An 11,389-nucleotide genomic window follows, 5' to 3' on the forward strand; every position below is an offset into this window, starting at 1 on the left:
TTAGAGGAATGGGTACAACAGATGTGAGATGGATCATTGTTGCTATTTGAAGAAATTTAAGTCCTCTTATATAATCCTATTGTTATATGTTGATAACATGTTGATTGTTGGATCCGACATGTAGGAGATCAACAAGCTAAAGAAGCAGTTGTCCAGTGAGTTCGAGATGAAGGAATTAGGGGCTGCTAAACAAATATTGGGCATGAGCATAGCCAAGGACAGAGTTACTAATACACTAAAACTTTCGCAAACCATGTACATTAAGAAAGTTTTAGAAAAGCTCAGCATGATAGATGTGAAAGACAGAAGTACACCATTGGGGAGTCAGTTTAGACTTACCAAGAAGCAATCCCCAAAAATGGAAGAAGAGAAAGAATACATGGCTAAAGTTCCCTATGCATCTACAGTTGGTAGTTTAATGTATGTAATAGTATGCGCCAGACCATACATTGTTGATGTAGTGGGAGTTATGAGTTGATTCATGTCAAATCCAGGAAGACAAAATTGGGAAGGAATGAAATGGTTGCTACGCTACTTAAAAGGAACAGCTGAGTGTTCCTTGTGTTTCAGAAGAAAATGAGTGGTTTTAAAAGGGTTTGATGATGCAGACTTAGGTGGATGTGTAGATTCAGACAAGATCACAATGGGTTATGTGTTCATAGTTGGAGGTGCAACAATCAGCTGGATGTTAAGGTAACAAAAGAGTGTTGCTCGTTTGACCACAGAAGTAGAATACATGGCACTTGCAGAATCTGCCAAAGAGCTCATATGGTTGAAGAGTTTCTTTTCAGAACTTGGACTGCAATAGGAGGATTGTGTATTGCATTGTGACAACCAAAGTGCAGTTCACTTAGCAAAAACTCTAGTCTTTCACAACAGAACGAAACATATTCAGATGAGGTACCATTTCATTCGAGAGTTAATCAATGAAGAAACTCTAAACTTGAGGAAAATACTTGAAACGAAGAATCCAACCGATATGTTCACCAAGGTGGTTACCACTAAGAAGTTGAAGCTTTGCATGACTTCAACTGGCCTTATAGAAGTTTAAAGAAAAGGGCTTGGCAGAGAGAGAGAGAGAGAGAGAGAGAGAGAGACTACTTTGAGGAATAGTGAAATTTGAATGGCAGATGAAGTTGTTCAATCCTTCAAGTGGGAGATTATTGGGGTATGAAGTCTTATCCAACATGGATCATTTAGATCACAATGGAGCACTTGGGTTCATGGAGCATGTGCCAAAGGAGCATATCATATGAGAAAGGAATGGATCGTCTGACAAGGAACAAATCAAGTGCCAAAGGGACGAATCATGCATAAGGGGGTTTGGAGCACCTAGAATATGTTTAGAGCACTTGGGAGTGATATGAAGCAACAAGGGGACCTTGTTGTGCCATATGTTAAAGGGATGGGCCAAGAAGGATGCCCTTGCGCCATAATGCTCCATTTTGCGCCATGAGGGGTCCTCTTGCGCCATGAGGATCCCTTTTGCGCCATGGGATACTCCTCTTGCTCCATAAGGTATGCTCTTGGGCCATGCATGGTCTTGTTGCTCCATGCATGTTCCTGTTGCGCCATGATGGTGTTGTTGCTCCAATCTATATGTTTTAGTGCCACACTTGAAGCCACTTGCGTCATCTATATTCTTGTTGTGCCATGATGACGCAAGATGGACCATCTTAGTCCTTGATGAGCCAAGTATGCTATAAAGTCCTCTATGGTGCTCAAGATCGTTCAAGGATGCTCAAAAGTTGGTATTGCTAAAGGATTACACCATGTCATGCCACCATGATGGATGTTGGACCATTAGTGCTCATGATACACCACATGTGGATCATGATGTTCCACTATGGTCAAGGTGGTCCATCATGTGTGTTATTTATGCTCATGGGTTGTATGACATGGAAGAATGTTCCAAAAGATGTTACATGGCGGAATATTATTAGTTGTCACCTTTCATCGGCCTATGGGCCAATGGGATTGGCCCATTAGGGTTTTAGGTGTGAACCCTCAAGTATAAATAGACTCATATCCCCATCATTGTAAATTGCTAAATTTCTGTGAGAACTCAAAGTGAGATACAATTTTGAGTGCTTGTAATAGTTCCAAAAGTTAATAAAATCATCTCTCTCTCGTTCGCCCGTGGATGTAGGTCACCTTGACCGAACCACGCTAAATATGGTGTTCTCTTGACTTATGTTTTTCAAAATTTTTGTGAGTTCACTGAAGTTTATTTTTTGATATTTGTCTGAAGTATTTAATTTGTTTTGTTGACACCCAACAACTATGTCACAAAATAAATGATAATGTCACTAAATTTTGACTGATATAGTTTAATAAAATCAAGGCTTAAATGATTGTTTATGTTAAGACCATTCACATTTGTTCCATTTTATGTAACTTAGGTGAAATATACATCTTTTATTCTATGAGCAAAAAATGTATCATTATAAACCGGGATGTACTAGTTAAATATTTAATTGTGAAACAATTTTTCAATAAGAACCATTTTCATCAACATATGCATTTGATACAAAATATATAATTTTAACCGTATAAATAAGTTACATATAATCTTAACCATATGCTTTTGATACAAAATCTATAATTTTAATCGTATAAATAAGTTACATACAAAACAGGGATGTACTATTTAAGTATTTAATTCTGAAATTATGTCTCAATAAGAACGATTTTACCAACAAAAAGGTTTAGCGGCGCAGGTTGTTGCCCGTTTTCCATCTCACTCTTTATACGGTGATAATTAAATTAATGAATTACATTGGTTTAATGGAAAAAAAAAATTACCAACATATGCATTTGATACAAAAAATATAATTTTAACCGTATAAATAAGTTACATATAAATTTTTTGGCAAACAATAATTTATTTTGCATAAACTTGAAAGAAAATATGAAACATCATTACATAACAATCAAGACAGCTATGTTTTTATTTTCAAGTTAGGATGCGATGCATCCTTTGAACCATGAAATCCGTTTCTTTGAACCATAAAAGTCATGTGTACTTCGTCTATATTAAAAATTGCAATCATTTAATAGATAAGTATACCGAAGTATTTGATGATGATTGAATACCTAAATTATTTTCTAATAAGACAAATACAGAAACTTGTGGAACACAATTGCTTCATTCAAGGTTATAAATGAGTAAATATGGTGTATATTTAAAGGTTAATAATAAATAAATGAGTTAATGGGTTATTATTCTATTTTAGGTGAACATTTCCCTCAACTATGACAATGAAAAGTATTTCGTATTTTTATGGCATGGCTATAATTAAGTAATATTTTAACGTCCAAATCAAAATATCAAAATAATATGAATAAATGAAGACGTGGTGTAGTAATAAAAAACTTAAGGAAAATAGCTAGGTTGCAATTTTCTTGCATTTGATCCTATAACACCTGATGAGAATAAAGTTGTTAAAAAATAAACAACTAAGAATAGAAATTAAAGACGTCACGTAAATTATCTGAAATGAAGTCCAAAACACATAGTAGAATATTTGTTAACAGGATACAGCAGGTGATCTCAGAGATTGTTGATAACTTTCTCCCCCTCAAAAAAGTGTCTTTACAAAATTGTGAAGGTACTGATGATATCACCCACGCTATTTTTCGTGCTAGCATGCGTTTTTTGTTGCTACAAGTTTTGTCTAAACTGCAAAAAGACATAAATATGGCTTTCAAGCATCATTGAGCACTAGATTACATCATTACACACATTCCGTATCAAGGCTACCACAAAATGTGAGCCTTTTCCCAAATATGCCTTAAAATGCATGCATTTTATTTTCTACAAGTAATCACTCAACCACATTTATATATATATATATATATATATATATATATATATATATATATATATATATATATATATATATATCATCTCTTAAACATACAATTGTGTGCCTCCCTCGGTTCGTTAATACATATTATAAGTCACCAAAAAGAAGAATGGTGCAGGAGCTACTACCCTCGTTAATCATGGTACTTGTGCAGTTTGAATTTGCAGGTATGAACATCCTCTCAAAGCTTGCATTGGATTCTGGCATGAATCCTTACATCCATGTTGCCTACCGTCAGATGTTTGCTTCAGTCACCCTTGGCCCTTTGGCATATTTCGTCGAAAGGTACACATATATATACCGTTTATTTACTTGTAAATTCTTGAATCCTAGTCTCTTATTTTATACAAATGTAGAAGAATAAATTTTTATATGTATATGCTTGACCGGATCCAACAACCAACCAAAGTGATCCACGAATAAAAGAAAGCTACCAGACAAAAGATTATAATTGAAATTTGTTAAATTCGGAAGAAGGTGTCGGATAATGAGTTATAAACAAAAATGTTCTATTTCAAGATGCTCCAAAAATGTTAAACAATTTTCTTTTATGTTATATACGCAGAGGGAAAAGGCCTCGAATGACTTGGTCGATTTTTATCCAAATTTTCTTCTGTTCGATTTTTGGGTGAGTTGATCATCACTCCGTATAATTATTTCCATCTTTATGTATTCTTTTTCATGTTTCAGAAATGCTCAACTTTTTAGTTTTTTGGGACGGAAATCTTTATCAGGTTGACAGCAAACCAAATCACATACTTTGTTGGTTTAAAGAACTCGACGCCAACCATTGCATGTGCATTATCAAATCTCCTTCCAGCACTCACTTTTGTCCTTGCCGTCATCTTCAAGTAATATACACAAGGCTTGCTATGTATCTTTTCAAAACTGTTGTAAATCTATATATATATATATATATATATATATATATATATATATATATATATATATATATATATATATATATATATATATATATATATATATTTCTAAAAGATTGAATATATGGCTTTTTTTTTTAAAAAAATTTATAGGCAAGAAAATGCAAAGTTAAAGACATTGGCTGGACAAGCAAAGTTGATGGGAACATTAATCGGGGTGGGGGGTGCCATGCTCTTGTCTATGTACCATGGACCTGTTGTACCAATTGGTGAATCAGGCATTGACGTAAACATTATGAAGAATACGATCGCCAAAGATCCGCATGGAGATACTCAAGGGAATCTCATTGGTCCAATTTTAATCATCATCAGTGCTTTCACTTGGGCAATTTGGTTCATTATCCAAGTAAGCCCCTTAAAAAACCTTCATTTAAACTTTATTGGATTGATAGCAAAACTAAGTCTAATTACCACAAATTCAGGCAAAAATGGGCAACATTTATCCAGCACCCTATTCGAGCTCAGCATTGATGATGGCAATGGCCACATTTGAATGCTCAGCATTTGGTCTGATCATGGAGCCGCACTTGCATGAATGGTCTCTGGTTCCAGCCATCAGGGCCATCTCATGTATTTACTCGGTATGCCAATACCATATTTTAATTTATAATATTAACACCTACCTATTGTAGTTTAACATTTATTTAATTAATTAATTATCATTGGATTTGTAGGGAGTTGTATGTTCCGGAATAGGCGTTTGCATGATGTCATGGTGCATCGATAAAAAAGGCCCCCTCTTTGTTTCTGTGTTTAGCCCCTTATTGTTGGTTATCGTTGCAGCACTCAGCTGGGCACTTCTACGTGAGAAGTTATACCTTGGAACGTAAGTGGTACCTAACAATAACATAAATTTTATTGTTGTAATTAGTGTATAAATTAAAAAGTTTAATCTCGTAAATCGTTTTACAATCACAGACTGCTAGGGTCACTCCTGATCGTGTTGGGATTGTATTGTGTGTTGTGGGGAAAGACCAAGGAAATGGAATTTGTGCAAAAGGAAGAAGAGTCACAAGACACAAAGGAGGATATGGAAATGCAGTGATCATATATTAAACTTTGAAATAAAAATATATTAAAATGAAAATTGGTTTTAATATCTAGTTTTTGAGTTCTATCATAGGCCTATTTGTCGTATCCATTCACAATTATTAAATAGAATTACTTAGAGGAAGCTTTGGTATTTGATAAAATTTGTGGACTCCTAATGTTTTCTAATTAATTTCCATTCTTGTAGTTTAATATTAGCTGGTGAAAAATCAAAAGCACCATGTTCACTGATTTGCCTATGTTAAACGTTTCATCCTATTGTTAAAACACCTGAATAAAATAATACGTGTAAAAATACAGAAAACTATCATATTCTAACTAAACCAAATCGATTAACATTTTTGTAACATATTGTATCGGGACATTTCTGAATTCAGGGTTTGTGGACCGTAATTCGATCAAGTAAAGGCTTTGAGCTTTGAGAAAAGTAAAATTTAGACCTTATTGAAGACTGATAATATTGGTTGTGAGGTCTAAGCCCTTGATTTGTGTGCTGGAATGAAAGGGTAAAATGAGAAAAGTTATATGTCGAACTTCTTGCATGGATATAAAGAACGTTGAAAACGGAGTTGAAATGAAGAAGTTATGACTATTTTGAATTTGAACTAGAAGTTATGGGTTTTGCCCTTCGCAAGGCATAGGAAGGCTACGAAGGGAGTAGATGTTGAATGAAGAACTCGAGTTGAATGATGTCACACCCCCATTCGAGGCGACAGAACATGTCGAGTTCTGCAACTAAGTTCATGGATCACATTTAACTTAATATAGAGCACAAGTACAACAATAAACAAAACAAAATTTGTATTCCATTTTGATGTTTGAATACATGGTTCTTACAAATAATAGTATAGTACATGAATTTACTTAAACTGGTAAGCATATATAACAAAATAAAACTAGATAACGAGGACACCTGAAATCCATAACTAACCTTCTGTCTGAAATCTTGATTACCGATTCCCTAAGAATACATGTAGTTATGAGGATCAACACAAGGTTGTTGAAAGTTATAGGTTTTCTGCTATCAGCAGTAATGATACTTTTAAAACACTTAAAAGTGTTTTCTTTGTAAGCAAATTCATACTTGAATATGAGTTTGTAAAGAATTTTTAAAGCCAAAACGGGGTTTTGTATAATTAAGCCATACTTAAAACTATTTTATAGTGAGAAAAACCAAGCACTTTATATATATATATATATATATATATATATATATATATATATATATATATATATATATATATATATATATATATATATATATATATATATATATATAGTTGGGTATGCGTGATATAAGTTGAAAACTACAAAGTTGATAACCATTTATGAAACATGTTTTATGACATGTTTTTTTATACAAAATCATAACACTTTATAAAAGGAAGATAAATCATTTTTACTAGTTATAATTGTTGGATTATGTGTCTAAGCCCATCACTACAATTAGTATGCAAGAGTCACGCAGGAATCTAACATCCAAACATATAAACCGTGGGTCGGCATTGGTGCCTTCGACCTGCTAAACCAAGTGAGGACACTCATCTTGCACTGCTGAATTGTACAGAAAACCCGTGGCGGCTGGCTGATAGTTCCCCGTACTATCAATATCAAATAAAATTAAATTAATAATTGGATTCCTATAACACCCAAAATCTGAAATACCAAGAAAAGAAAGGAAAAGCTCTAAGTCATGAGTCTACTCGTCAAGTCCAGGGAGGAACTCGACGAGTAGGAGCGGGATCTGGGGTATTGAGTAAGTGACAGAGACGACGAGTCGGCTAGTGGACTCGGCGAGTCTGGTCTGGGCAAGAAAAACCCTAATCCCGGGGGTTGTACCCTATTTAAAGAACATTACACCCTTCCCCCAGTCTCTTTACTCCCCTTTTGAGATCCAGAAACCCTAAATCGTGAGTGAGAGTCCTTGGAAGCAATTTGGAGCTTATATAAGGGGGTTTTGTGAAGAGACATTGAAGATCGAGAAGCTTGGAGCAAGGGGCTTTGTAGAGAGTTGGATTACTCTTCAGTGGGAGGTCATCCTTTAGGTAATAAGTTGTTGCTTTGGCTTTATTGCAATTAGATCTATTCTTGAATGAGATTTTGAGGCTATTTTAGTAAGATTGAGATCTATTTTGGGTTTAGGACTTAGATCTGAGGTTGCTACTTCAGATCCAGGGTTGTGATGGTCCAGAAGGTCATAAAGTTTATGTCAACGAGTTATTGGTGAAGCCCCTTTGTCTTAAACCCTAGCCCTAGAGTGTTTTGGGCCTTTAGCTCCTTGGTTTCACGTAAAGTTTGCAACTTTATGTAGGGGATAGACTGTAGAAGAGTGGATCTATGGTTTGGAGCCCCTGGATGGCTCGAAAAGCCACTGTATGGATTGAGATCTGAAGAGACTCGACGAGTCACATGGGTGTGCTCGGCGAGTTTTATGAACATGAGCATGGACTCGGCGAGTTGGAAGAACAAATCGGTGTGTTTGTTGAAGATTGCCTTGGACTCAGCGAGTCTGGCCGCAGAACCTCAACCCTTTTCTGGTTAAGACGCAAATCAGTGAGTTGAGTCGTGACTCAGCGAGTTGGACAGGATGGTACTCAGAGATCGTTGAACTTGACGAGTCTTGGGGTGACTCGGCGAGTTGAGTCGTATTTAGAGAGTTTCTAAGTTTAGGGACTCGGCAAGTCTATGAGCTGACTCGACGCGTCGAGTCAACTGGAAGGTTGACTTTGACTAGGACTTTGACTTTGACCAGAGTTGACTTATTTTGACTTCTAGAGTTCAATTTGGAACTAAGTGTTATATTGATAATAGTAGCTCGGGGAGCTAGTGGAGCAGCAGTTCAGAAAGTTGTCGGACAGCAACCAGAGGGTTCTCAGCAACGTCCGACAATGCATGTGAGTTTCCCTTTGTGTGAATGGGTCTATGGTCACAATGTCGGCCCATGTAGTTATGAGTAGGAAGACCCGGGGGTTAGTCCTAGGCATAGTATGCTAGTATGATATTCGGGACTAAGGGCCAATGTTAGCAGGCGGGTCCTGCATCTCACCAATAGCAGAATATAGACGGTGTTCCATATCTCATTAGCAGCAGATCAGGGGGCAAGGCCCAAGTTAGGAAAGGAATGAGTGTGGGATGGGCCCGTATCTCACTAGCATAAGGAGTGTGGACATGGTTCCACGACTCATCAGTAGCAGGACAAGGGCGAGGCCTAAGATAGGCAAGGCCTTAGAACAGGATTCAATAGTATATGTTCGGTTATGGGTTGTGGTATGTTTATGTGTTAATATTTGTTAGCGAGCGGGGCCCAAAGACAGTCGGGGCCTAAGAGAAACAGATTTGTATCCGAGCGGGGCTCGAAGCTAGGCGGGGCCTAGAGCGGTGTGGCCGTTGTAGCGGGCGAGGCCCGAAGTACTGGGCGTGGCCCAGTATTTGCAGAATGTGGTTATATGCTCAGTATTATCTATGGCATGTATGGATCAGTAGATATGAATGGTATGTGGTAGGTTGGGGAACTCACTAAGCTTCTTGCTTACGGCTTTCGGTTTTGGTTTCAGGTATTCAGTTTTCAGAAGAGGAGCTCGGAAGGGTTGCAGTGCACACACCATGACAAGTTAAGCCTGGGATGTTTACTCTGATAATTAAGAAAGTGTTTTGGAAACTAAACTATGACTAGTCATATAAACCCTTTTTGTATGTTTGAATGACTTAACGTTGTGAATTAGTAATGTTTTTAAAAGAAATTTTTGGACTCGAAATTTGCGATGTTACAATTCCCATCCAAACCGTCAGACCATTACTAGGGTAAATGACCAATTTACCCCTTACCTAGTTTGGACCAAGGCTAAGGCCCAAACTCACAATCTAAAAGGCCTAAAAGCCAAATAATCAACCAAGGTCCAATTATGGTCCAATTTTCCAAATTGGGCCCAAACCCTTACATGGGCCTTACCTTAAAGCCCAACCATTTTTCCCTAGTCCAAAACACCTACACTAAGATGGCTCACTAATAACTCAAACTCCCAAGCCCAAAAGAAAGCCCAAACTTGAAGCCTAATATGCAAAATCCCACCTGAATGAGTAGGTCGAGCGTACACAGTTGTAAGCTAAGCGTACATGCTATTTGGTTGTACGCTGCGTATATAGACTTATACGCCCAACGTACTCATCCATTAAGCCAAACTCTTCATTAAGCTATTAATGCTTAAGTCAAGAAATCCAAACCACATATTTGAGTCCTAATAAGTTTCTAGAACCATAAAGTCACCGACTTGGTGACTTTTCATGCCCCAAAAGAGCCCAACTTCAAGATATAGCATTATACTTTCACTAAGTGGACACAATCTCATGCATGGGGGATTCTAAACCCTAAAGGAGACAACTTTATGAATCTAAAACCACAGAAACACTAAGAGTGGCAACTCATAGCTCCTAGAGTGGTATCAAACCACTAGATATCATTCTTGGTTCCAAATAGGAACCAAAACTAATATATAATAGATCTAAGCCATCAATGAAAAAGTTCATATCTTTTTACCTTCAACAAGCTGGAAATGAAGTAGAGAATCAGGATCCACAAGCTCTTCCTTGATACACAACCTTGCACCAAACTCCATCTTCTTGAATATGAACCAAAACACACCAAGATGCACACAATGAGCTCAAAAACTCCACCATGGAGGATAAGGGACGATTTCTAGGGTTTTAGGGGCTTGGATACTGGTAGATAGGCCAGAACTAAAGACTTAAAGTGCTTATATAGGGTACAACATCTTAAATTAGGGTTTTCATTTACACCTCGTACGCCCCCCGTACTCCTCGTACGCACAGCATACGAGGCCTCGCACTCCCGATCCTTCCTTTGCAGTACGCTAAGCGTACACCACATTACGCCTCATGTACTACTCTTCGCACCAGTACGCCTCATGTACTACCTAGGTACGCCCCGCATACTAGGTGTAACGCCCGTAGATCCGGGCTAGTCAATTTAGAGGCAATAAGTGTCGAAAATGACTTTTCGGCAAAAGATTATTTATAATACATAATCTTAACCAAGTTGTAGTATATGTTACAAGGTTTCCGTACATATAAAGAACGCCGAAATCCGAGTTATAACGAAGAAGTTATGACCCGTCGAAGTTTCGCGACGGAACCGACGCAATACCGGGAAGCATAAATAGTGAATTTACGATGGAGCGATATTCAACCTTAGCAATCTAAAAGAAAGTTGTAGAATTTGTTAAACCGAGAGCGTCCATAAAATGAACGTTCAAATCTAACTTCGTATGAGGAAATTATGATTTTTCGAAGTTTCGGCTTAGCAATGTACAACCTAAAGTTCGAATATTAGATCGAGTGGTTCTTAGCCAACACAACCTAAACGAGAATCGAAGATCATTTTATTTGTAGCGTAATGAGAAAAAGATGGACGAGAACGAACATCGGATGAAGAAGTTATGAGAATTTAACGGACCAATCATGTCCCTGCCTATTAATAATATAAGTTTAAAATAAAGTCAAAATTAGCCGACA

At 37.0% G+C, this 11,389-nt stretch overlaps 1 protein-coding gene across 2 annotated transcripts; it reads left to right on the forward strand.

Annotated features, from left to right (window-relative positions):
- Positions 1 to 3,752: 3,752 nt before the first annotated feature.
- LOC111909322 (WAT1-related protein At1g09380) lies at positions 3,753 to 6,091 on the forward strand. 2 transcript variants are annotated; one of them, XM_052767380.1, is made up of 8 exons: positions 3,753 to 3,771; positions 4,024 to 4,154; positions 4,435 to 4,497; positions 4,604 to 4,720; positions 4,904 to 5,156; positions 5,233 to 5,391; positions 5,485 to 5,636; positions 5,729 to 6,091. In XM_052767380.1, the coding sequence occupies exons 2-8, from the start codon at positions 4,039 to 4,041 to the stop codon at positions 5,853 to 5,855; spliced, it is 987 nt and encodes a 328-aa protein (XP_052623340.1). In that variant the 5' UTR covers positions 3,753 to 3,771; positions 4,024 to 4,038; the 3' UTR covers positions 5,856 to 6,091. The 2 variants fall into 2 exon arrangements, with proteins under 2 accessions (XP_052623340.1, XP_052623339.1); XM_052767379.1 differs by lacking the exon at positions 3,753 to 3,771 and having other exon boundaries at positions 3,928 to 4,154.
- The last annotated feature ends 5,298 nt before the right edge of the window (positions 6,092 to 11,389 follow it).

Source organism: Lactuca sativa, chromosome 9, assembly GCF_002870075.4.
Source record: "Lactuca sativa cultivar Salinas chromosome 9, Lsat_Salinas_v11, whole genome shotgun sequence".
In the NCBI taxonomy this organism is placed as follows: Eukaryota; Viridiplantae; Streptophyta; class Magnoliopsida; order Asterales; family Asteraceae; genus Lactuca; species Lactuca sativa.

Coding starts and splice junctions, on each gene's coding strand:
- LOC111909322 (XM_052767379.1), top strand. CDS start 3,979: ATGGTGCAGGAGCTACTACCCTCGTTAATCATGGTACTTGTGCAGTTT. Junction 4,721..4,903: donor GTCCTTGCCGTCATCTTCAA/GTAATATACACA, acceptor AAAAATTTATAG/GCAAGAAAATGCAAAGTTAA. Junction 5,392..5,484: donor CCATCTCATGTATTTACTCG/GTATGCCAATAC, acceptor TTGGATTTGTAG/GGAGTTGTATGTTCCGGAAT.